At 45.4% G+C, this 27,645-nt stretch overlaps 1 protein-coding gene across 1 annotated transcript; it reads right to left on the bottom strand.

Moving 5' to 3' along the window:
- Positions 1 to 4,254: 4,254 nt before the first annotated feature.
- On the bottom strand, positions 4,255 to 26,599 carry LOC145358895 (WAP, Kazal, immunoglobulin, Kunitz and NTR domain-containing protein 1-like). The gene is made up of 6 exons (XM_080213270.1): positions 26,526 to 26,599; positions 23,860 to 23,966; positions 19,685 to 19,870; positions 17,655 to 17,659; positions 12,129 to 12,341; positions 4,255 to 5,745 (listed from the first exon to the last, which is right to left on the bottom strand). Exons 1-6 carry the CDS (start codon positions 26,597 to 26,599, stop codon positions 4,255 to 4,257), a joined length of 2,076 nt encoding a protein of 691 aa, XP_080069396.1.
- Positions 26,600 to 27,645: the final 1,046 nt, after the last annotated feature.

Below are 27,645 nucleotides of genomic sequence, written 5' to 3'. Positions count from 1 at the left end.
GAAGTGATTGAGGAAATGATTTTTCACTCAGACGCTAGTTAGAGTTTTCAGCCAAGCTCCTGATAGGGTAATGGACAAATGTTTGATCAAGGTATTCAAAAGGGAATTGGATTGTTACATGAAAAGAATGTGCAAAATTATGGCGGTATGGTCAGGATATGGATCTAGCGAGAATGCTCTTTCAAAGGGCCATTACAGATTCCAAAGAATCCCCACTGTGCAGAAGGAAGTCATTGGGCCCAACAAATCTGCCCCAATTCTCCAAAAGAACATCTTATCCAGCCACCACTCCCCACCACCCCCCCCCCCTCACTCCCACCCCCACCCCCGAGTGGCTTGCTACGCCATTTCAGAGCCAATCACACAGCTGTGGGCCAGGAGTAACATGTAGACCAGACCCATTAAGGGTGGTAGATTTTCTTCCTTAAAGGGACATTAGTGAATCCGATAGCTATGGTGGTCATCGTTACTCAGACTAGCTTTATATTCCATGTTTTTAATGAACTGAATTCAAATCCCACCATCTATCTTTGTGGGATTTGAACCCATGTTTCCAGAGCATTGACTTGCCACTCCGGATTACTAGATTAGTGATACTACCACTGCCCCCAAAAGGTGCTACATAAATGCAAGCTCTTTGTTCGTTAATCAGGGAACAAAGCACCTCTGAGAAAAAGTGGTCCGTTGGACGATGGGATGATGCTCCAAGTAAGCCCAGGCAGGGAGCTTCCTGAGTAATATTATAGAATCAAAGAATCCCTATAGTGCAGAAGGAGGCCATTCAGCCCATCAAGTCTGCATGAGTGACATACCCAGGCCCTTTCCCCCATCCTATCTCCATCACCTCACAGATTTACCACGGCCAATCCATCTAACCTATGCATCCTGGGATGCTAAGGGGCAATTTAGCATGGTTGCCCATCTTTGGACTGTGGGAATAAATTGGAGCTCCCAGAGGAAACCCACGCAAATACGGGGAGAATGTGCAGACTCCATACAGACAGTGACTCAAGCCGGGAATCAAATCCGGGTCCCTGGCACCTCCTAATAGCAACTATTAAGGGATGTGCAGCATGTGGACTTAAAGGACAGAATTTTCCCAACCCATTCCATGGGAATCTAAGCAGGCGGGACACGGAACGTGCAAAGGTCTGATGACCTCAGATAGGATTTTCCGGAATTGGGACAAGCGCGGCTGGAAAATTCTGCCCAAAGTCATGAGGCTGAGCTGTGTGTTTTCTTGTTGTAGGAAAAGAGATGAGAAAGAATATGGTAAAGGGATTTAAAACACTGACAGGAATAGATATCAGGGATCCAAACCAACGGTTTCATTGAACAAACTAGAAAGAGTTGAGGACAGAATTAGAAAGCCTTAGGCAAAACTCAAGGTTAGGAAAATGTATTTCTCCCACAGAGCAGTAGATTTCTGGATTAGACTCCCAGCCAAAGTAATTACTGCCACCTTATGAAGAAAGTGATGCTTGATATGGACTGTAATCGGGATAATTATACACACAGATGATTAAATACCTTATGGAACACTGCAGCTACTCTCCTGTTAGAGAATGGAGTTTCAGTGCAATGTGATGGGTCATGGCTGAGCACTGCTGATTGTAATGTGGAAATGCATTTATATTGGCATTGTTTTAGTTCAGACACTGAGACTCAAAACAACATCCCACAACGATGGCTCAGCAGTTAGCACTGCCGCCTCGCAGTGCCAGGGACCCAGGTTCAATTCGGACCCTCAGGTCACTGTCTATGTGGAGTTTGCACATTCTCCCCATGTCTGTGTGGGTTTCCTCCAAGTGCTCCAGTTTGCTCCTACAATCCAAAGATGTGCAGGTTAAGTTGACTGGCCATGCTAAATTGCTCTTAGTGCCAGAGAGATTAGCAGGGTAAATATGGGGGTAGGGCCTGAGTGGGATTGTTGTCGGTGCAGGCTCGATGGGCCGAATGGCACGATGTGGAGATGCTGGCGTTGGACTGGGGTAAACACAGTAAGAAGTCTCACAGCAGAAGGTTAAAGTCCAACAGGTTTATTTGGTAGCAAAAGCCACCAGCTTTCGGAGCACTGCTCCTCCATCAGTTAAATGGGAGTTCTGTTCACAAACAGTTCTGTTCACGAACAGAACTTCCACTCACCTGACGAAGGAACAGCGCTCCGAAAGCTACTGGCTTTTGCTACCAAATAAACCTGTTGGACTTCAACCTAGTGTTGTGAGACTTCTTACTGTCCTCCTGCACTGCAGGGATTCTATCGACGAAAAAAACAATTTCAAAATGTCTGAAAGCACTTTCAGCCAATGACATACTTTTGTTGTATCATCACTGTTATATTGTCGGAAAGTCAATTTACTCCCACAGAAAACAATGAGGAAGAGTCTAAAATATGGGTTTCCTCCGGGTGCTCCGGTTTTCTCCCACAGTCTGAAAGATGTGCTGGTTAGGTGCATTGGCCATGCTAAATTCTCCCTCAGTGTACCCAAACAGATGCCAGTGTGTGGCGACTAGGGGATTTTCATAGTAAATTCATTGCAGTGTTTAATGTAAGCCTACCTGTGACATTAATAATTAAACTTTAAAAATTTAAAGGATCGTCTCTTTATTCTAAGGCTGTTCCCTTGAATCCTAGTCTCTCCTACAAATGAAAACATCTTCCCCTATGTCCACTTTCACTCTACCCAGGCCTTTCAGTTTTCTGTGAGTTTCAATGAGACCCCCCTTTATTCTTCTAAACTCCATCCAGTACAGATCCAGAGTCCTCAAACGCTCCTGGGTGTGCGCTAGCTGCGACAGGGTCGCACGTGCGCGGTTTAGGTTTTTCATGTTGGTGAGGCCCATGCGCACTGACCAACGGGACTTGGAGCTGAAGACAAACATCCCCACGTGTCTGCAAAAACTCAAAAAGAGTGCAAAAAATCCCTGGGAGAGACAGGGAAAGGCTTAAGAAACACACAGGCGAGAGGACAGGGAGAAGGTAGAAAGGAAGTTCCCAGTAAGGGGGGAAGGCAGAGAAAAGAAGAGATGTGACTCAAAAAATGTTTATGGTACAGAAAGTGTGACATGATGTATAAAAGATTGGGAACCGCTGACCTAGAGTGCTAGCTTCAATGTTATCACCAAGTTCTGGTGTGGAATTTGAACCCACAATCGTGCAATTAGAAGGCAAAAATGCGGCCATTGACTACTAACTAATCACACTTTTACATCTAATTCAACATAAGGCATTGACACAGAATCTTTACCTTTTTTTTCTTTAGCATATGCTCCATTACAGAATGTCAGTGGTTAATATTGATTTGCCTCCTCAGATATACAACAAAAAACGCATGATGTCTGTGCTAAAATGCTCAACAATTAAACTGGCAATTGTGGATAAAGACAATGTTGGCCCAAGAAAAGTCAAATGATTTCTGAGCCTTTGGAAAGGCTGGAAGCTAAAGAAACCTGCTGTAACGTTTGTTGCTCCCTGCAAGCTCGCAGATGTGACGTTTGATTAACGTCCTGTGTTAATTTAGCTGCTTTCAACCAAGGCAGTGGCTCAGGCGCCACGCTTTGGCAGCAGTGCTTCTGGAAGAGGAAATCGAAGCCAGGGTACACTCATCCTGATCGCTGCCTGCCGACTTCAGCTGCTGGGATGGTGCATCTAACCCTGGGGATAACGTCACCAAGAATTGTGGAAGAAAACAGCAGGACAGATCCAGGTGCAACAGAGAGATAGGCGCAGAAACGATGTGAAGACTAGCAAGGCTGACTGTTTGCTGGCTGGGTTGGAGTAATGAGTGCTGGTAGACCGTGACGACCTGTCCAGATTCAGACCTGTCAAACAGCAAAATCAAGTCCAATTTCCAAATTGGTGAAACTCCCATCAGCATCGCACTTGGAATTGGTGATTAGTGAAAAGGAAACAAGTGATGTCTCAACATGGCAGGGCCTTACCCATGCCATCTGGGCTCCTGGCAAAGAGAGAGCAAGTGCAACAGTGCGATGTGTCTCCAGTGCACGTTCTGGCATCAATGGACAGATCAACCTTTGCCAACATCTCTTGTATAAAACCTTTGGGAGCCAGCTGTTAGCCTCCAGTCTGAGCGAGTAACATATATGACCGATACAGAAAAGGAAATAAGGTAACCACGAATGGCATGGGATATAAATAAAAAATACTAAAACATTTACCAATGTCTTACATTCAAATCTAGATACGGCGAGATATAGTAATCAGTAACTCATTATGCTGCAAAATATCTACGGTCAGTCCTGAAAGCGATGTAGCAGTTCACAGGTCTTTTTCTCGATTATTTCATACATTTTTTTAATGCGTTTGTCACTGACAGTCCGCACGTAGCTCTCAGCATCCAGCACGGCCATTCCATCATGGACATCACCCATTATAAGGAGGGGTCCGTCTGTCAGGTTGATGTTTGGACAAGGGCAGTTCCAGTCCATGTTCATCATTATTACCTCCAAGTGTTTGAAGTCAAAAAACTTAAGCCCCATTTTCTCATCCTTTAGCACCTCGTCCAGCGTAAACCTGGCAACTCCGGAGTCCTGTTCCTCCACAATCTCCGTCACCCTTCCCACGATGGCATAGTCGCTTCTGCAGAAGCTGGGAACTATCTTGTGACGAGGCTTGCACACTTTGCACTGTTGGCTCTTGGGAAAAGGGCAGGTCTCCTCACAAACCTCCTTGCTCTCAAAATTATTCTTGTTGCCCTCGCAGCCGCCATAGACGAAAGCGTGGCACTGCTTCATCAGGGAGTTGTAAGCCCACCGAGCCTCCCACATCTTGCAGGGACCCTGCACGGCGGGGAAGGTGCAGATATTGACTGACTCGTTGATACAAGCCAGTCTGCACTCTTCGTACGTCTCAAACTGGTTCCTGCTCCCGTCGCAGCCTCCAAACATGAAAGTCGAGCACCCGCCCTTCTTGTGGTCGTAGAACCATCTCACGTGTTGGCGACCACATTCCCTCTTGTCGGGATCTTTGAAGCACTCTCCCGATGGGAATGGCTGGGTTTTCCTGGGAGGGCTCTCTCCGGAATGTTCTCGTCTGATGACTGATAAAGGGAAGTCTGCTCTCAGGAGGCCAGCAGCGTTCCTGGCAGTGCACGTGTAGATCCCCGCATCCTCCTGCTGGGTGTTGTAAATAACCAGCTGGCCGATATTGGTGACCACCACGTTGGCGTACATTTGGTCAGGTCTCATGATGATATTTTCCCGGTAGTCGCTCTGCTTCTCCCAGGTGATGTCCGGCCTGGGGCGTCCACTGACATCGCAGTGAAAGCTCACCGTGCCTCCAATGTAGACAGACTGGTGGAACGGGTTGGTGTAGAGAGCTGGAGGGGTGGAGTCTTCCAAGGAGGTTGTGGACGTTGGGTTGACTGTGGTTTCTAAAGGCTGGGGGCTGGTGTTGGGCCAGGTGATGTGATACCTGCAGGTCACCACCGTCAAGCTGCTGCCCCTAATGCACGCCTCTGCGTCCATGTAACATTTATTGTAGTAGGTCAAACCATCCGAGGCGCAGGTGAAATTGGGCTCCTTCTCACACCTGTCCTTGCACTTACAGATGGGCTGTCCGTCCCAGATATCGCACTCCGAACCTTGCTGAGTGCACACGATCCTCTCGCACGTCGCCTCTTTGGGAATGTCCAAAGACGCTAAGCTGCCGTCCGCAAACCTCGCTGCAACACAGCTCTTCAGGCCACACACGTTAGTGCAACACTTCTCAAAGTTCTGGCAATTCTGAAATCAGCAATGGACACAACAGTTAGTTCAACAAGAAGCCACTGAATACTGACCACGGATAGATTCCTAACACATCTTTCTCATGGTGCACTTTCTCGATCTACTGAAAGAAATCTCACAACCCCAGGTTAAAGTCCAACAGGTTTATTTGAAATCACGAGCTTTTGGAGCACTGCTCCTTCATTAGGTGAGGGATGAAGGAGCAGTACTCCGAAAGCTCATGATTGCAAATAAGCCTGGTGTTGTGAGACTTTTTAGTGTGCCCACCACAGTCCAACGCCGGCATCTCCACATCATAGAGCACCTGGGAACTCACAGCAGAACCAAAGGCACCACACGCTACTGAAAACAGTTTCTTCAATTCTGCGAACACCATTTAAGTCACATACAGTGAAATTTCCAGTGTATCTGTGCCTAGTGCACTGGGGTGTAAGATGCAGACTAAAGGAATGAGTTAATTCAAGTGCACGTTTGTTACATGTGTAATGTGGAACCTTGTGGTGCAGTTAGCACAGGGGAACGTGGAGCTTTATATATGTGTAAAAAATCAGTGAAGGTGACAGGGCAGGTTGAGGAAGCGCTGTAATAAACTACAAAAGCCAGCAAGTTAGTTGGGAGTTCAGGTATTTCTAATGTGTTGGTGCAGAATCAATGGCAGAAGAGTCTTTTCGGTGCTGTATCATTCTATGATTTTATGCCAAACGCTTGTGAAAGACAGGGTGGAATTTTACAGCCGGTCCCATTGGTGGGGTTTTCCAGTCACGCTGATGTCAATGGGTTTTTTGAAAGGCTCACCACCCCCACCCCCACCGCACAGGGGCTGTAAAACTCCCTCCACCGGTTCAGGCTTAGCTGGAGTATTGCACCCAATTCTGGGCACCTCATTTTAGGAAGGACATCAAGGCATTAGAAAAGTTGACAGTAAAGGAAACTGGGGCTGTTCTCCTCGGAGAAGGGAAGATGGAGGGAGAGTTTCCTGAGGTGACTGGACGGATTAAATCGGGAAAGACTTCAGCCATTGACGGAAGGACCGAGAAAGCCAGAGGACACTGATTTCAGGTGTCAAAAGGAGCCTGAGGCAAAAATAAGGAAAATTGTTTCACACAGTGAATGAGGTCAGCATCCGACACTCTCTGCCTGAGCGTGTGGTTCTGAGATTCAATCGTGGTTTTCAAAGGGGAATTGGATAATTAATAGAAGATAAGAAAAAAAAAATTGCAGGGCTACAGGGAAGGAGAATGGGGAGGTCAGCACTGATTAGCTCTTATAGAGAGCCGCATGGACAACACAGCCTGAGTGACCTCCTTCTGTACTATAACCGTGATGTGATTCCTGGCTATTAAACTGGGTTCGAAATAAGTGTAAAATTAAGCCCACTTTTTCACATAAAGCAGGAAGCATGTGAGGAAGAGCCAGTGTTTTATAAAGGTTCACCACAGCTTCCTAATTTGTGTACTCCATTTATAAAGAATGCTGGATGTTTTATTAACAGCTTTCTCAACCTTGCCTGCAACTCTTGATGGCTCTTTCTGGTGTTTTCTCATTATTTTTGAGTGATTCTGGAAAAGGCACATTTATATGTGTAACCTCATTGAGACCAGTACAGTATATTTTATTTTTTGACTGCATTTTTATAGCACTAATATAAATCGCATTAAAAATTGATGAGCTATGCCTAATATGAACAATAATGGTCAGATGGCTTGAAAATTTAATTTTCATGCTTAGAAACGGATTATATTGTTTGATCTCCGAAAATTCCTCAATCCTGGCTGCCTCAGGACCAGACTCGATCCAGTTTGCCTCCCACCATCCTTGTAATAACATAATGCAATGATAATGAAGCTGTTAACAATTAGTCTGTATTGCTTGGTCTACAACATAGCCAGATACAAAACAACAAAGCTCCTGGCGCTCACTAGCTTTGGAAATCAGAGGTCCAAAGACACTCATTCTCCTGGACCAGGCTACATTTATCACACGACATTGCCTCAAATTAACTTATCTCCCGTATCCCAAAATACTATTCCCTGAAAAGGATCCAGCTACTTTGCATTTTCATTTAGTTTATTTATTATTGTCACAAATAGGCTTACATTAACACTACAATGAAGTTACTGTCAAAATCCCCTAGTCGCCACACTCTGGCGGCTGTTAGGGTACACTGAGGGAGAATTTAGCATGGCCAGTGCACCCTAGCCAGACATCTTTTGAACTGTGGGAGGAAACCAGAGCACCCAGAGAAAACCCACGCAGACACAAGGAGAATGCGCAAACTCCGCACAGACAGTGACTCAAGCCCGGAATTGAACCCAGGTCCCTGGCACTGGGAGGCAGCAGTGCTAATCACTGTGTCACCCTGCTGCCCAACGATTAATACAGACATTATATGATCATTTTAACTCTGGTTGTACCCTAATTGGCAGGAGACTAAGTGAAACTAGACATTGGACAAATAGGTGCAAGGATGGATGGAGTTTGGGGTGTTAAATATTGCAGGCAGCAAAATTCTTTATCAGTATGTTAAACTAAGTGTAGCAGCCTGGGTCAGGAAATACACCCTCACAATTGGCCAAACCTTGGTATATCAGTGCAATGTAGCAAGTCATCCCTAGCTTGAAGGCTTCATGTAGATTTGAGGTAGCTGATCGGGAGCACAGCAACAAGGGAGAGGTCTTAAATCAATTTTGTCTAAAGAGCAGAATAATTTTATCCTCCAAAATTCCCTAGATGCTGGAAAAGTTGGAAAATAGCTAATGTAACAGCTCTATTGAAGAAAAGGGGGAGACAGAAAGCCATAACTATGGACCAGTTAACCTGTCGTCAGTCATTGGGAAAATACTAGAATCCATTATTAAGCAAGTTGTAGGAGGATATTTCAAAAATCTTAATATAATCAGGCAGAATCAACATGATTTTGTGAACGGGAAATAGTGTTTAATTAACTCACTGGAGAGTCCTTTGAGGGAGTAACAAGGAATGTGGATAAAGGGGAACCTATAGATGTGGTGTACTTAGATTTGCAAAAAGTGGTTTGATAAGATGTCACAGCAAAGGTCATGATAAGAGCTCAGTGGTGTAGGGGGTAACATATTAGCATGGACAGAGAATTGGTTAGCTAACAGGAAGCAGAGATGGGTAATGCCATGGATGAATGGGTAATTTTTGGGTTGCCAGGATGTGCCTAGTGGAATGCCACAGAGCTCAATGCTGGGACGTCAAATGTTTACAATCTATCAATCACTTGGAATTTTGCAAAAAAAAAGTTTGGAAGGCAAATTGTTAAGAAGACATTAAGAAAAAAATCTACAAAGGGATATATGGGGAGAGGGCGGGAAAGTGGAACTGAGCCACGACAGATCAGCCATGATCTTATTGAATGGCGGGGCAGGCTCGAAGGGCTAGATGGCCTACTCCTGCTCCTATTTCTTATGTTCTTATGTTCTTATATATGTAGGCGAGGTGAGTGGACAAAAACTTGGCAGGTGGAGTATCATGTGAGATAATTGTATTAGTAGCAGTTCATAGAAGGTGCACTTTACTGATTCCTGGAGTGAGGGGTTCAGTGAAAAGGTTGAGCAGGTTGGGCTAATGTCCATTGGAGTTGTCATGGTTACGTACAGACACTGAATTAATACCTTCATCTTTATAGATTTCAAAAAAAACCCTATTAAAATCAATCGAGGAGTGGGGTAGAAATGGTGAGTCCTGGGAGTGATCTCCCCCCCAGTCATAACAGAGTTTAGAAGAGAGGAAGAGCTGTTCGGCCAAACATCCTGCCAGGGTTTCACTTGTGTTAAAAAGTGTGTGGGCACTAGAAGATCTGCCATTCTCTCATGTTTGTAACCCTGGTGTCGAGAACACTGGCCCCAACACAGCACCCCCTTTGCCCCCACTAACTTTCCTGATTCCTCAACACTGATTATCCAACATCTAGTACTGGATGAAAAGAAACGTCTTCCAATAAACTGCAGCCATTGTTTTCAGTTTCCACTCCAGATATCCATCTGCAGCTACTGACTTCATCTCTTACCCTGCAAAAAATTGAGCTTAAACCAATTTGTTAGCAACCTCAGTGCCACACATAATCTTGACATGAGCTTCCAACCTCACGCTTGCAATGTCACTATGACTATCTTTCCCGCCTCTGTAACACTGCCCAACTTTGTCCTTGTCTCAATTCATCTGTCACTGAAACACTGATTCATGCTTTTGCTAACTATCAACTCCTGGCTGCTCTCCCAAATTCTACACTCAGTAACCACCAGGTGATCCAAACCTCTGCTGCCTATCAATGTGCTGCAAGTCCTGTTCTTCCACCAGCCTCCGTGCTCATTGTTCTACACCGGCTTCCAGGCAGGCAACCTCTTTAGAATGCTCATCCTTGTTTGCAAATCCCTCCATGGCCTCACTCCTCCCTACCTCTGTAATCTCCCACAACCCTCCCAGATATCCACCAATAATTGAATTCTAGCCTCTGATGCACTCATAATTTTAATCGAAGTTGATGGTCATGCCTTCAGTTGCCCAGGTCTCCAAGCTCCGCAACACCCACTTTCTCGCTCCACCTCACTTTCCTCATAATGACTCTCCTCAGTCAGCTCTTTCAAAAACCTTTCAGCCATCTGACCTACTGTTTTCTTACGAAGCTCTGACAAACGGTCATCATGAGTCATAGAATCATGGAATTCCTACAGTGCAGAAAGAAGCCATTCGGCCCATCGAGCCTGTATCAACAACAATCTCACCCAGGCTCTATCCCCGTAACTGCACAGATTTACCCTGCTAATCCCCCTGACATTAAGGGACAATTTAGCATGGACAATTGCACCTAACCAGCATGTCTTTCGTACTGTGGAAGGAAACCAGAGCACCCAGAGGAAACCCACACAGACATGGGGAGAACGTGCAAATTCCACACAGACAGCCACCTGAGACCAGAATTGAAGTCAGGTCCCTGGCGCTGTGAGGAAGCAGTGCTAACCACTGTGCCACCCCAAAAATTAGTTCTATTCTCAAAACGTTGGCTCTATTCTCTCTCCACAGATGCTGTCAGACCTTCTGAGATTTTCTAGCATTTGGGGTGGCACGGTGGCACAGTGGTTAGCATTGCTGCCTCACAGCGCCAGGGACTCGGTTTCATTCTTGGTTTGGATCACTGTCTGCGTGGAGTTTACACATGTTCCGTGTCTGCGTGGGTTTCCTCTGGGTGCTCCGGTTTCCTCCCACAGTCCAAAAGACGTGCTGGTTAAGTCCATTGGCCATGCTAAATTCTCCCTCAGTGTACCCAAACAGGTGCTGGATTGTGGCAACTAGGGGATTTTCACAGTAACTTCATTGCAGTGTTAACGTAACCCTACTAGTGACACTAAAAACGAAATAAAGTTTTCTGTTTTTGTTACGGTCGCCTTATGCAGCTGGATGTAAGGCTTTGTTGGATGATGCTCCAGTGAAGGGTCCTGGGATGTTGCCTTGTGTTAAAAGGCGTCATATAAATACAAGTTGTTCATAAAATCATAGAACCCTACAATACAGAAAGAGGCCCTTTGGCCCATCGAGTCTGCACCGAACACAGTCCCACCCAGACCCAACCCCCCCTATCCCTACATATTATACCCACTAACCCCTCCAACCTACGCATCCCTGGACACTAAGCGGCAATTTCAAAGTTTTGTTGTTATGGAGCAACATCCAGAACCCTGACACAAAGCAACTTGGAGCAAAGAGAAGGCAACACCTACCACCCCACCCCCACCCAACCCAACCCAACCCAACCCAAATACCACAATGAACAAGAGGATTTCATTATCTCTGGCAGAAGGGTAACTCTGGAACATGAGAGAGACATCAGTGTGGGTTTAAACTGTACAAATGTTTATGGTCTGGGATTTTCCCAACTAAATAACTCCCCCCCACCCCCGGCCGCCAGGTCCCTGCGATTACCATGAGAATTTAGGAAGTTGGGGGAAAAGTTACGCTCGGATTCACCAAAACGAAAGCTCGGGCGCTCCTTGCTTGAAAGAAAAATGTGAATTTGGAAACTCGGAGTGACCCAAAAAGAAAAGTGTCCCACTCAAAGCAGCTGTCAGATCCTGGAACTACAGTTTCGAGACAGAGGAAGAAAGCTGAACAAAGGAGAACCGCGTGTGCTCAGTGACTGAAACTGAATCCTGGTCGGTTTCACAGGAGACAAAAGTGGTTCCCCCCCCAGTGGAATTTGGACTGATTCCTTAACTAGACAACGAACAAGAAATTAACACTCATCCCCCCCCCGACACTTGTTATCATTAATTGTTACTTTGATGAGAGCAATTGCAATTTCAGGACAGATCGACACAACTGAAATGTTTCTTTTGTTGTCGTTTGTTTAATTCTCTAACCTCGTCGATGTTGCACTCCCTCTCGCAGGTGCTCTGTGCATCCACCCACAGGTTGGGGTTGAGCTGGTTGGGACAGGCGCCGGGATAGGAGAGCTTTCCTCGGGCGAGACTGGCCCCTCCGGCCAGTCTCAGCAACCCTAGCAAGATCACCAGTGTCCTGGGCAGGGGCTGCATTCGGCCAGTCCTTTCAATCATCAGTCCACTTCTGCAGCACTTTAACAAATGACCATACAAAAACACCAGCATTTTTTCCCCCTGGAAAAAGTTTCTCCCCCCAACCCTTCCCTCCCCTCAAAACTTAATAAAACTTAAATAAATTTGAGGAAATATATTTTTTTTCTAAGAGAATTGAAAATCAACGATGAAGCAGCTATTTTTCTTTTGGGAAAAAAAAGGGCCATTCATTGGTAATGGGGGCATAGACAGTCTGTAATCTGAGCTTGTTCCATTCACATGGTGAAAGTGGGAGGTGGCTATTTCAACTTCAAAAAACCTTTTTTTTTCTTTTGACCCAGACTACAGCCCCCTGTCTGGCCAACGCAACTGGGCAAACATGACAGGGTAGCCCAGCCTTCAAGCCAGACAAACGACAGAGGGAGGGGAGGAGAGAGAGAGAGGTCAATGAATGTAACAACCAGTCTGGAACTTAAAAGCAAAGGTGTATGTGTGTGTGTGGCTATTTTAAATCTGCAGCCAAGCTCTTTGACAAGAATTAACCCTAACAGAGGCCTTTAAGGATATTAGACTCAGGAAATTGATTTCCCCCAGACACAACATTGTCTGAAGTTAAGCAGAATCAGAGGGGAATATTTCTTTCTCTCTCGGTGAGACAGTGACAGAAACGTGCAAGTGATTAGCGGCACCGAACCTCCCCCCCCTCCTCCCAAACCGTGACAACAATTTATAAACACAGGACTGGAAGAATTCCTATAAATGCAGAGGGATTAGGGACTGTCGGTTCCAGGCCAGTTGCAAGGCACTTTTAAAGGGAGACTTTGGGAAGGGTTAATAAGGCCCTCCTGCCTAAATATTACAATTATCTTGCCTTTGATCAACTTCTTCAGGGACCAGTCACATTAGAGAAACAAAGACTCTGTCTAATTTCTTCTTGAAATCACACAACGTTTTGGCCTCAACTACTTTCCTGTTGTAGCGAATTCCACACATTCACCATCCTCTGGGGAAGAAATTTCCCCTCACCTCAATTTTAAAAGGTTTACCCCTTATCCTCAAACTATGACCCCCTAGCTCTGGACTCCCCTACCATTGGGAATATTCTTTCTGAATCTAAGATAAAAGCAAAATATTGTGGATACTGGAATCTGAAACAAAAACAGACAATGCTGGAAAATCTCAGCAGATCTGACAGCATCTGTGGGGAGAGAGTAGAGCCAATGTCTTGAACCTAGGTGACTCTTCAGCAGAGCTCTGATCTCAGTTATAAAGGGATGACCCTTTGGAACTGAGATGAGGAAGAATTTCTTCAGCCAGAGAGTGGTGAATCAATGGAATTCATTGCTACAGAAGACTGTGGAGGCCAGGTCATTGAGTGCGTTTAAGACAGAGATGGGTAGTTTCTTGACAGGCAACAGGATCAAAGATTATGGGGAAAAGGTGGGAGAGTGGGGTTGGGAAACATAGCAGCCATGATCGAATGGCAGAGTAGACCCAATGGGCCGAATGGCCTAATTCTGGTCTCATGGTGATATAATACGAGAACAGCATTTTGGCTTTGAATGATAAGATGAACACTGGTGCACACCGGATAGTGAACTGTATCACAGACAGTACAGTGGTAGCCGTGTGTGTTCAGACAGTCACATCTAGTGATGATCAGATCCAACTCATTGCCAATTCCCTGATCTTGGATGTCTCCAGGACATCTTGTGGCATAGTTTGTTCTGAAAGAAGATGGTAGCTACACAAAGCTCATGGTAGCAGCAAAACTGCAAAATAGCAGCGAGGTGATGGTCTGGTGGTATTAGCACTGGACTATTAATTCAGAAACTCAACTATTGTTTTGGGGATCCAGGTTCAAATCCTGCCACAGCAGATGGTGGAATAAAAATATCTGGAATTCAATTTTAAAAAATCTGAAATTAAGACTCATTCTTTCTGGTTGTATCACATCTTGGTATGACTCCTGCTCTGCCCAAGACCGCAAGAAACTACAAAAGGTTGTGAATGCAGCCCAATCCATCATGCAAACCAGTCTCCCATCCACTGACTTTGTCTACACTTCCTGCTGCCTCGGCATAGCAGCCAGAACAATCAAGGACTCCATGCACCTCAGACATACTCTCTGCCACTTCCATCGGGGAAAGATACCATCACCTACCAACTGACTCAAGAGCAGCTTCTTCCCTGCTGCCATCAGACTTTTGAATGGACTTACCTCGCATTAAGTTGATCTTTCTCTGCACCCAAGCTATGACTGTAACACTACATTCTGTACTCTCTCCTTTCTTTGTCTATGAACGGTATGCTTTGTCTGTATAACACACAAGAAACAATACTTTTCACTGTATACTAATACAAGCGACAATAATAAATCAAAATCTACTGATGACCATGAAACCATTGTCGATTGTCAGAAAAACCCATCTGTTTCACTAATGTCCTTTAGGGAAGGAAATCTGCCATCCTTACCCAGCCTGGCCTACAAGTTACACCTGAGCCACAGCAATGTGGTCGACTCTCAACTGCCCTCAGGCAACTAGGGATGGGCAATAAATGCTGGCCAACCAGTGACACCCATATCACATGAATAATAAAAAAAGCTCAAATATTCTTTGTCCCTTCTCATTTATCTTTCTTCGGCTATGACATCGGAGGTAGGAGGACCATGTCTCATGATCCACATCCATTCTGCCATTCAAATCTCCCAGTATGTCAAATGTTGTGATTTAGGGATTTTGCTGATAGGAGTATTAAGCTCTTCACAGAACTGATGTTTTACTTCTGTGATGGAACACAGCCTTGGAGTACATATACTCATGAGATTAACTAGCGAAGTTTGAGTTGAGAGGTGGATGGTAGCAATAGTAGGAAGGCAGATTATTATTTGAATGGGTATAAATTGAGAGAGGTGGACACTCAGCAAGACCTTGGTGTCCTCATGTTTCAGTCGCTGAAAGTAAGCGCGCAGATACAGCAGGCAATAAAAATGATATGTTGGCCTTCATAGCAAGAGGATTTGAATATAGGAATAGGGTTGTTTTATTGCAACTGTATGGGGCATTGGTGAGGCCACATCTGGAGTATTTTGTGTAGTTTTGGTAGGTACATCACATCAACTTAGATCATAGATCATGAAATCCTACTGTGTAGAAGGAGGCCATTTGGCCCATCGAGTCTGGTGGTGTTGAGATGGCGGCGCGGGCTCGTTGGGCCGAAGGGCCTGTTTCCCGGGCTGTTTTTGTTCTTTGTTCTTCTTTGTTCTTTGAGTCTGCACCAACCACACTTCCATCCAAGCCCTATCCCCATAACCCCAGGCATTACTCTAGCTAGTCACTCTGACACGAAGGAGCAGTTTAGCATGGCCAATCCACCTAACCAGTACATCTTTGAATTGTGGGAGGAAACTGGAGCAAATCTACTCAGACACGGGAGAACGTGAAAATTCCACACAGACAGTGACCCAAGCCAGTAATTGAACCCGAGTCCTTGGCACTGTGAGGCAGCAGTGCTAACCACTGTGCCACCGTGACTTGTTGGATGGATGGCACACATGGTATTTTTCGGGGAGTAGTCTGAGTGGGGGGGGGGGAGTTGTTGGGGTGTGTGGAGGGGGAGACATTTCAATGCCCTGGCAAGCATCCATCCCTCAAATCCCCACACTATTGACACTGATGATTAATCAATCATCCCATAGCTGTTTGGGGAACATTGCTGTGTAAAAGCTGTTTGGATGACTTGCTGAACAACAGTGATTGCAATGCAAGAGAAGAAGCGATTCAATTGTATGTGAGATGATTTGGCATATTTCCAAGAGATTTGAGAAAGCACGGTGTAAATTCAAATTCTTCTCTTGTTGAATGAATGCAGTGTTACATGGATGTATCAAAGCATCATTTGCAGTATTGATCAGTAGCAGCAATCAGGCAAAAGTATTTCACATCTGGTTGAGTCGAAGCTGTGTTGCAAACAGGGGCCACTGATTATGGCCTGGGTTAAACTCCTGGGCCATGTTCATTTCTTATCTCCAGTGGGCCAGAGTTCTACACCAGCGTGGCTTTCCAAAGCTATCAGGTGTGAAAGATTTTAAATAGATTATTCTGTCTGACAGATGTTGAAGCGTGGCCTGAAACCCTTCTCTCCGCACATTTAAAAAGAAATCAAAGTTCAAGTAGATCCTGCTCTTTAACCCCTTAATACCCACTTTTTATTCGCAACTGGTTCCATTCGGATTTTCATTCATTGACCAAGACTTCCCTTGACATAAAAATGAAAACTGCGAAATATTAGATAAAAGCAAATTACTGTGGATGCTGGAACTTGAAACCAAAAGAGAAGACCTTTTGACAAAGTGTCATCTGGACTCAAAATATATTTTCTCTCCCCACAGATGCTGCCAGACCTACTGAGATTTTCCAGCGTTTTTGCTTTTGGACTGTGAAATATTAATGTTTTACTGTTTAAAAATGAATCAGTCCAAAGATTTTGATTTGATTTGATTTATTATTGTCACATGTGTTAGTATTGTTTCTTGCACGCTATACAGACAAAGCTATTGTCCATAGAGAAGGAAACAATAGAGTGCAGAATGTAGTGTTAAGTTGTAGTTAGGGTATAGAGAAAGATCAACTTAATGCAAGGTAGTTCCAGTCAAAAGTCTGATGACAGCAGGAAAGAAGCTGTTCTTGTGTTGGTTGATAAGGGACCTCAGATTTTTGTATCTTTTTCTTGACGGAAGAAGGTGGAAGAGAGAATGTGTGAGGTCCTTGATTATGCTAGCTGCTTTGCCGAGGCAGCGGGAACTGTGGACAGACTCAATGGATGGGACGCTCTGGAGATAGAAGCAAAATTCTGCAGATGCTGGAATCTGAAACAAAAACAGAAAATGCTGGAAAATCTCACCATGTCTGACAGCATCGGTGAGGAGGGAATAGAGCCAACGCTTCAAATCTGGATGGCTCTTCATCAGAACTGATGAAGGGCCACCTAGGTTCAAAACGTTGACTCTATTCTCTCCCCACAGATGCTGTCAGATGTGCTGAGATTTTCCAGCATTTTCTGTTTTTGTCAAAAGATGTGCAGGTCAGGTGGATTAGCCATGGTAAATGTGTGGCATTATGGGAATAAGGCAGGGTGGGGGTGGGGTGTTTGGTAAGATGGCACACATAGCACTATTCAGAGAACAGCTCTTTTTAATTTAATTTGATTTATTCACATGTATTGGGATATAGTGAAAATCTACTCCCATGTACAGTATGTGGAAGAGAAGTAAAGGAGAGAGTGTGGAATATTGCATTACAGGAATAGCTAGGGTGTGGAGAAAGAAATACTTAATACACAAAGGATCACCAAATCTGTAAGAGATTGAAGTAGAGCATTGTTAGAGTTTATAAGAGTTAGAGTTTTAAAAGTATAGAACAAGAATAAAAGATAGAATTAGAGGGTATGCTGGGGACAAATCACATGAAGTCGCCTCGCTCTGGCACCATCTGGAGAGTGGGTGCACTCTCAATGGGCTGAATGGCCTCTTTCTGCACTATAGAGGTTCTATGGTTAAATTGCTTACTTCAAATGCCTTTCTCAAATAAACCCATAATGAAACCTTGTTTTGCCCAATGTCTAACAAAAATAGTCCAGCTCTTTTCAGGGTGATGAGTAATAAGGAATTAAAACTTAAAAAGAAAGGAAAGTTGTAAAGATAAATTATATTATTCACAGTATCCAATATTCACTCCATTTACTGAGGTGCCCTCTGGTCAATGAGGACAACAACAATTTGTATTTCTGTAGAATCCCTGGTACAGTAAAACATTCCAACAAATTGCACAGCAGCAAAATGATCTGGGGCACATAGAGAGATGTTGGCGCAGAGGACCAAATGTTGAGAATGCAGGCTAATGGTTGATTTTAGCTAAGGATGTGTTTGTCACAGCTAGGGTATAGCGAAAGGTCAGCTTAATATATGATAGGTCCGTTCAAAAGTCTGATGACAGGAGAGAAGAAGCTGTTCTTGAGTCGCTTGGTACATAATCTGACTCTGGTATCTTTTTCCCGATGACAGAGGGTGGACGAGAGCATATCCGAGTGCTTGAGGTCCTTGATTATACTGGCTGCTTTTCTGAAGTAGCAGGAAGTGTAGACTGGATCAATGGATGTGAGGCTGGTTCATGTGATGGACAGGGCTTCATTCACCCTTTGTAGTTTCTTGCAGTCTTGGTCAGAGCAAGAGCCATACCAAGTTGTGATACAACCAGAAAAGATGCTTTCTATGGTGCATCTATAAAAATTGAAGAGAATCGGAGCTGAATTTCCTTAGCCTCCTGAGAAAGCAGAGGTGTTGGTGTGCTTTCTGAACTGTAGTGTCAGTACGGAGAGCCAGGACAGATTGTTGGTAATCTGGATACCTAGAAAGCTCTTGACCATTTCCACTTCATCACCGTTGATGTGGACAGTTATAATATGCCTTTAAGGGATAGCATCATGAAATCAACAGAAGGGAAATGTGTCATGTGATCAGCCTCTGTTTCACTTTGGTCAGAACCAGAATACAGCACAAACAGCCCTGCTACCGATGTCTTCAAGCTTTCTGTCTCTGTATACGTGTTCACATGCGCCTGTTCTTAATACATGAGCCCACAATGTATTGCTACAATCCCTTGTGTGTGATTAGCACATTTTACATCATTATAAACACATGACAACCAGAAGAATCTTACCTCAGACTGTCACCATAATCAAATCTCTTAAATTTTATACTTGGATCCAGTTTCTATGTTTTTGTCTAATGCTCATGTCACCAGATACATTCAACCTGCTACGCTCCAAGACTTTGGGAGCTCCAACAGAACTGAAACAAACCCTGTGAAATGATAGTAAACCATCCGTTTAAATGCAGACTTCTGATCCACAATGCAAAAGAATTCCTTCAGTGCAGGAATCCATGGTGAAAGCGGCAAAGGGGAATGGGGCAGGAGACATGTCCCCATTTTATGGTGCCAGCTGGCATAAGGTAAGGCTAAATGCCCATTGTGAATGTTAGTGAATGGCTGAGTGAGTGAATGGTGGGTGAGCTATGTGGGTAGGTGGGTAGGATGGCAGGTGGGTGAAGGAATAGGGTGGCAGGTGTGTTGGAGTGAGTAGGTGAGTTGGGAAAAAGTTGAGTTGTGGTGGAGGGTCAGGATAATTGAGATGATTGGGGGTTAGTTGAGTGTTTGAGGGAGGGGTTGAAGGGGATGTGAGTGTAGGTGATTGGAGGGTCAGTTGTGTAGTTACCCAGGAGTTAGAGTAGGGGCACAATCTCACAATCTCGTCTCACCCTTTGTTTCATGACATGTTTTACCTGTCATTAGTCAGTCCCAGATGCTGTCATCCGGGCTCACTTGCATTAACCAGCTCACCGGTTGAGGTTCCCACTGGCGAGATCAGAGGCCTTTGAAGCCTTGGGGCAGCCTGGCACAGCCCACCTGGCACCCTGGCACTGTCCGCCTGGCACTCTGGCATTTCCCAGTTGGCAACATAATGGTGAGGGGCAATGCCAAGGGAGCAGGGCTTCAGTGGAGTGTAGCCTGTTTTGGAGTGGGGTTTTAATAGACAGAGAGGCAAGGGGGAGCACCGCAGGGGTGGTGGTTGAGGAGAGAAGGGGAACTCTGCAGGGGTAGTGACCAGGCAGGGAGGGAACCCGCAGGGCTGGTGATCAGGGAAGGAAGGGAACTCTAAAGGGGTGGTGATCGGGGTAGGAAAGGGGAGCTCTGCAGGGATAGTGATCAGCAGGGGGAGGGGAAGGATTAGCACAGGGAGTGATCAGCAGTGGAGAGGACCAGCACAGGCAGCATTCAGCGTGGGGATTTGGGGGATGGGTATTGGGGGAGGGGCAATGTCCGTGACAGGAGATCTCCCAGTTCATGAGGAGATCAGGGCACCTGCACAATGGCACCCCAAGAATATTATCAAATAAATAGGTTGGACTAAAACCTGGTGTTGTCAGACTTTTTACTGTGTTTACCCCAAGAACTCACCAGCCAGCTTCACTGACAAGTTTGGGCTCCACCCACCCACCCCTAATGGCGAGAATTGCATTTGGGCTTTTTTTTGCACTAAGTGCCATAAGATTGCAACTCACACCTCGCTGAAAAAAAATGTGATTCTCTTCCATTTTCTCACACATTCGACACTTAGAGTTTTCTTTTGTAAGATCACGCCTTGGGTTTTTCTTTCTAATATTTTGTGGTTAATAAATGTACCTACAACATGTTGGCACAATCCGTCACTAGTGACTGGTGCCTTTATATCATTATAACACACTTAACAACCAAGAAAAACTTGGCATAAAGATGAAAATTGTGAAATATTGATGTTTTGTTATTTAAACATTAAAGAGTTCAAAGATGTGTCGGTTAGGCGGATTCGCCACGGTAAATGTGCAGGGTTGTGGGGATAGGGTGGGAGGGGTGTAGGCCTGGATAAGATGCTCTTTCAGAGAGTCAGTGTGGACTCGATGGGTCAAATGGCCTCCTTTTGCACTGTAAGGGTTCAATGGATTCTTGATTCAGGGTATTCCAGAGAGCTTTAATCCTGCGAGTGTTAATGAATGCTAATGCTTTCACAGTCTAGTGCAAGGCATAAAAGGTTGTTCCCTCAGTGCCAAGTAAAGAGATTATCCCAGGCTGCTTCTTTTGTTATTTCTGACTGAGCCACCCACAATGTAAAGAATCGGGTGGTGTGTTATAAATTCTCCCCTCCTCCAGTTTCCTCCTCTCCCCGTGTAGCTTCCTCAGTGGGATACTTAAAAGATGCAGCAGAGATCACTTTTTCATGAACCTTATCCAAATGGCCATTATTGGTGTGTCTGCCATCTCACTGAATGTATGAATCTGATTGAGAAGGTACCTTACATCTGATGCTTATCCTCTATTTACTGAAACCTCTGTGTATGCATGAGGTGCAGGATCCTAGGGTAATTTTCTCTTTAGAGGTACTGAGGACAATGGTGTTTTCCTATTCTTGTTCCATTATGACTGACTGACTTGAGTACGAAGTCTCACAACACCAGGTTAAAGCCCAGCAGGTTTATTTGATAGCAGAAGCCACAAGCTTTCAGAGCACTTCCCCTTCATCAGGTGAGCGCCAGTTGTGGTCACAAACAGATGAAGGGGCAGTGCTCGAAAGCTTATGGCTTGTGTACCAAATAAACCTGTTGGACTTTAACTGATGTTGTGAGAGTTCTTATTGTGCTTACCCCAGTCCAATGCTGACATTTTCACATCATGACTGACTTGATACAGGTCATGATGTGGATATGCCGGCATTGGACTGGGGTAAACACAGTAAGAAGTCTGACAACGCCAGGTTTAAGTCCAACCAATTTGTTGATAGTAAACTCACAAGCTTTCGGGGTTTGTCCCTTCGTCAGGTGAATGGAGAGTTCTGGCCTCAGACAGAGCACATAACAGCACAGACAGTTTACAGATTACTGATTAGAATGTGAGTCTTTACAACTAACCTGCTGTTCAAGTCTTAAAGATGCCGACAATGTGAGTGGAAAGAGCATTTTGCATAGGTTAAAGAGATGTGTGTTGTCTCCAGACAGGGCAGTAAGTGAGGTTTTGCAAACCCAGGCAAGTCAGGGGGGTTACAGATAGTGCGACATGAACCCAAGATCCCGGTTGAGACCATCCTCATGCGTGCAGAACTTGGCTATCAGTCTCTGCTCAGCGACACATGACAGCGCAGAGTCACTGAGCAGAGACTATAATTCTGCTCATCGAGTGCTGGATATTGGACAAGCAGACTGTCGATTCAGAGACAGTGGGGGGGCTAAGAGATGGTGGTGGTGAGGTAGCGCTGGATGCATGTCAGAGTACATGTGAAAGCTGCCAAGGGGCAGCATGTGGATGAGAGGATTAGATAGGGTGGACAGTGTGAAAATTTTTCCTTGGATGGAGATGGCTAGCACGAGGGGACATAGCTTCAAATTGAGGGGTGATAGATATAGGACAGATGTCAGAGGTAGGTTCTTTACTCAGAGAGTAGTAAGAGTGTGGAATGCCCTGCCTGCAACAGTAGCAGACTCACCAACTTTAAATGGTGATTAGATAAGCATATGGATGATATTGGAATAGTGTAGGTTAGATGGGATTTAGATTGGTTCCACAGGTCGGTGCAACATCGAGGGCCGAAGGGCCTGGACTGTGCTGTAATGTTCTATGTTCTATGAGAAATAGGAGAGGGGAGCCATGGCTAGATCCCTGGCAACTCTAGAAGTAATGATGTGGCAACAGGAAGAGAAGGATAATTCTCCAGATACTACAGGATACATAAGAACATAAGAACATAAGAAATAGGAGCAGGAGTAGGCCATCTGGCCCTTCGAGCCTGCCCCGCCATTCAATAAGATCATGGCTACATCATGAAGAGTGTAGCTGCAGCCAACCCATCGAGGCTGGAGTCGAACACAGCTCAGTGTTAACCCGGACATTCTCGAAACTCACAAGATCACAGGGACATTAGACAATTTCCGAACCCATTAACCATCTGTCAGACTGTTTATAATATAGGAGAGGACAATTAGACGGGACGTGGGCAGGGTGGGTGCCAGGGACTTGTCCTCTGGCCACGGGGAGCCCTGTGCCCAGTTGCGTTGGAATGTACACGGGAACACTGCGTGGATCTGTATCGATGTTTGTTTGCTATGTAAAATATAAGGAAAATTTCAATAAACGCATCAAAAAGAAAATATCAGAGGCAATTCTCCCAGCCCGTTGCACTGCTTGGGTAACGCAATGGGCCAGGAGACATCAGCAGGAGGGGGGCCTGTGGCAGGAGTCGCCACCGGGGTCCAGCTGATCGTGAGTCTCCCAGGCAGTGTTTTTGAACGTAATCAGCCCAGGACAGGAAATGGGCGCGAGGCTGATTACCATATTGAAATTCCAATTTCGATATGATTAGTGAGCCTGGGACGGTGGTCTCCGGACTTGCTGGTATCAACCCTCTCTGGAAGAGATTCCCACTACGGGGGATTACACCTAGTCCCCTTCAACGGCAATCAAGTGGGGGGGTTTTGGGTAGGTTGGAAATTGGGGGGAGGGAGCAGGGTTGGAAAGCTAGCAATCGGGAGGCCAGCAATGGGGTGGGGGGGCCAGTGAGCTTGCACCGATCCCCATTGGCATATCAGTGCAAGCACAGAACACTATGCTTCCAGGCTGTCAAGCTGGATGAGGTCCTGCAACCTCCTTACTGTGTGAATCCCCCTGAGGTACTCTGTGAGTGCTGGAGATTCATGAAATTAAGTACACCCAAAAACGGGCCAAAATAATCTCCAGTTTTCCCGCCTATTGGGCGCTTTTTAGGGAGAATCCCGGCCATAATGTTGCACTTTCAACAACACTGCAAGATAGGTACCAGCAAAGTGCTAACCTTGATGGCACTAGGATCCAGGAGAAATCTCCTCAAACTTATAAGGTGTTCAGTTGACCTCCTGATACACTGCTATCAATCTAGTGCAAATTAATGATGGAATTGATTTTGCAGAATGAGGCAGTGGCCTAGAACATTGTACTTCCACTCATGGGACTTGAGTTCACATCTTCAGCAGACGGAGAAGATGAAAGTCTCCTCTGGTGGCTGTGACTGCCTGGAACGAAATGAGCTTCAGCAGCCTGGCAGCTGGATTGAGGAGAGACCACAGCGTGTTAAAAAAAAAACTGGCAACAATTTAGCACCAGGTTATTGGATTCCCTCAAAGGCAATAAGGGATAACTGGTGTGGAAAAAAATGAAAAAGAATCACAATGCTGCGATAGGGGAAGTGGTTTCTTGACGGTGAAGGCACTTTATTGCATCTTCAACTGTCGGCTGCTGTTTGTCACACTGAAGAATTTAAACTTTCAGAGAGTTGTGTGGTGTAGCGATTATTTTTGTGAGTGGCAGGCTTCCCGTCTCTGAGGGAAATAGTTATGCGTTCAAGTTCCCACTGCAGAAACTGAACAAAGGCTCAGTGCAGTCACAAGAGTTTTTGTGGAACGTTGGAACAAGGCTCTGTCTGTCTGTACACATTGAACCATAGAAATGCACAGAGGAAGGCCATTTGGCCCATCTTGTCCATGCCAACCCAAAGACACCGAGGTGCCCTTTCTAATCTCCCCGTACTGCACCCAGCCCATAATCCTGTAGCTGACAGCACCTCAGGTGCAGATCCAGAATCAAGGATCTACTTTGGCTTCAAAAGCCTACGCTCTGCACCGTGATCCCTACATTCATTCCTCATTGGGTCATCAGGTCACATAATCCTCCCAATGTATGCCCCTTAAGGGGGCCAGGCACTACTGTTTGATATCATAGAATGGTTGCAGACAAGGGCACAGGATTAATTGCTAGTTTGAAGCATTATAGTTACCCGTACAGACATGAAATTTATAGGAGATCACGGAATCACTACAGTGCAGAAAGAGGCCATTCAACCCTTTTAAGGTAGGTAGTCCACATCTTTTCCCAAAGGTAGGGGAGTCTAAACTAGAGGGCATAGATTTAAGGTGAAAAGGAAGAGATACAAAAGGGTCCAGAGGGGCAATTCTGTCACACAGAGCATGGTGAGCGTTGGAACAAGCTGTCAGAGGTAGTAGTGGAGACAGGTACAATTTTGTCTTTTAAAAAGCATGTAGACCGTTACGTGGGTTGGATGGGTATAGAGGGATATGGGCCAAATGCGGGCAATTGGATATAGCTTAGTGGTAAAAATTGGGTGGCATGGACAAGCATGGACAAGTTGGGCCGAAGGCCTGTTTCCATGCTGTCAACCTTTATGATTCTATGAGTCTATCTATAATCTATCGAGTGGGCACTGACAACAATCCCACGCAGGCCGTAATCCCACATATCCCCCCGACTAAGGGGCAATTAAGCATGGCCAATTAACTTAACCTGTAAATCTTTGGGCTGTGGGATGAAACCAGAGCACCAGGAGGAAACCCGTGTAGAATGGGTACAATGTGCAGACTCCACGCAGACAGTGACTGGAGGCTAGAATTGAACCCAGGTCCCTGGTGCTGTGAGGTAGCTGGTACTAACCATGGAATTTTCTGACCATTCAGGCCAGCGGGATTCTCTGTTCCCATGGCGAGGGGACAGAGATTTGGCTGAGTACCAAATTCTCCATCCTCACTTGCAGCAGGAGCGAGGCATGAATGGCCGGAGAATCCCAGTCATAATGTTGGGCATCTATTCATTAAAGATGCGGAGACTCAGGTACGATTAGATTGAGGTATATAAAATGATGTGGGGATTAGATTGTGCTTGTGCATGCCAATTGTTAGAACTTAGTAGATTAGAGAGAATGATGGGTCCACACTCTTGCCATGTAAGGCTCGAAATGGGTGAACCATTTAGAAGTGGTTCTTATTCCAGAGAATAATGCTGTTAGACTGTGCAGTGAAAATTGAATTACACAAAGTCAAAGTTACACTCTATTCCGTGGAGAGAGAATAGAGCCAATGTTTCGAGTCTGGATAATCTCCATAGATACTTTTATAGGATCACTGCAATGCAGAAGGAGACCATTCAGCCCATTGAATCTATACTGACTCTCTGACAGTGCATTCTACCCAGGCCCCACCTCCACCTATCCCCATAACCTCGCGCATTCTTGGGACACAAAGGGGCAATTTAGCAATGCAATCCACCTAACCAGCACATCTTTAGGAGGAAACTGAAGCATCCGAAGGCAACCTACGCAGACATGGGGAGAATGTGCAAACTCCACACTGTCGCCCGAGCCCGGAACCTGGCTCCCTGGTGCTGTGAAATAGCAGTGCTAACCGCTGTGCCACCGTGCCGCCAATATACTGTCAGATCTGCTGCGATTTTCCAGGTTTTTTTGTTTTTATTTGAGATTCCAGCATCCGTGGTATTTTGCCTTTAAATGACTCTGCTGGGTCAGGGAACGCCTTGGACTTAGTAACATTAATCAGGGCACATTTGGGCCGTTCAACTATTTTTGACCAATTAAAGGGTTTGGAGAGGATTTTTTGATCATTAATTTCCCCCTCAATGGCTTGGGTTTTAAATCTGGATTTTTGGCCTCACTCAGGTCATCACTTAACTCCGGGGAATATTATGGGTGGGACCTTTCAGCCCCGTCAGTGGTGGGTGCATGCTGGTTGGAGCAGGAAAATATGGAGAATAGTCAAAAGTCAGTTTCCCCTCAGTGTAAGGATAGATTGCAATTTACCACTCCTGATCTTCATGGCAACTCTGGTAGCCACCGCCATTTTCATCCATTTGAATGTCACAGATAAAAAGCATCTTGCCAGAATCATGCCCTCACTCCTGATAAAATGGCCACACAAGCTCCAAGTTAGATCACCGAGATACACGACTGGATATAAGTGATGTGCACCTGGCGGACACCGTGAACAACCTTGAGGTCTCTTTGTCTACCTCTCATAATGCTGTGCTCGCTACTGCTCTGACTCCGAGCCAAGGCTGAACAGGCAAGACCCGTGGGAACTCAGAGGGGAGTGGGGCAGTTGATGTCTGGGGGGAGGTCAGAGCCAAGGCTTACCACACAAGACCAGCAGAAGGTGGGGCAGTGCGAAAAGGGCAGGGAGTGCAAAGGCCTGAATGGAGAGTGTGAGGGGTGCTGAGACAATCCAGGGGCAAAGGAAGGGATTAGAGGGCAAGGACTCGACTAAGGGGGTGAAAGTGGATAAGAGCACACAGGGACATGTGACAGGGGGTGTAGGGGGGTTGTGAAAGGAAAATCATGCTCAACCAATTTATTGGAGCTCTTTGAAGGAGTCACATGCGCTGTGGATAAAGGGGAACAATTGGATGTGCTGTACTTAGATTTCCAGGAGGCATTTGATAAGGTGCCACTTTAAAGGTTATTGTGGAAAATAAAATGTCATGGTGTATGGGATAATATATTGACATTGATAGAAGACTGGCTAGTTAAAAGGAAACAGAGACTTGACGTAAATGCATCCATTTCTGGTAGCTGGGTTATGATGAGTGGTGTGTCACAGCAATCAGTGCTGGGGCCTCAACTTTTTACAAGTTACATAATTGGCTTGGGTGAAGGGATTGAAGGTATGGTTGTTCAATTTGCTGACTACACAACAATATGTAGGAGAGTAAATTGTGAAGAAGAGTGAAGGACATAGATTGATTATTTGAGTGAGCAAAGACCTGGCAAAGCATTGTAACGCAGGAAAATACAAAATTGTCCATTTCGGCAGGAAAGATTTAAAAAAGACACAGGGGGTGATTCTCCCACCCCGATGTGGGGGTGGGCCGAGAGAATCGCATGTGCGCCAATTCGCAGGATTCGTGCCTGTGTTCCCAACACG

Source organism: Carcharhinus amblyrhynchos, chromosome 26 (assembly GCF_965287045.1).
Source record: "Carcharhinus amblyrhynchos chromosome 26, sCarAmb.v2.hapA, whole genome shotgun sequence".
Classification (NCBI taxonomy): Eukaryota; Metazoa; Chordata; class Chondrichthyes; order Carcharhiniformes; family Carcharhinidae; genus Carcharhinus; species Carcharhinus amblyrhynchos.
The sequence above is the reverse complement of the archived record's forward strand: the minus strand, read 5'-3'. Positions and strand labels throughout refer to the sequence as shown.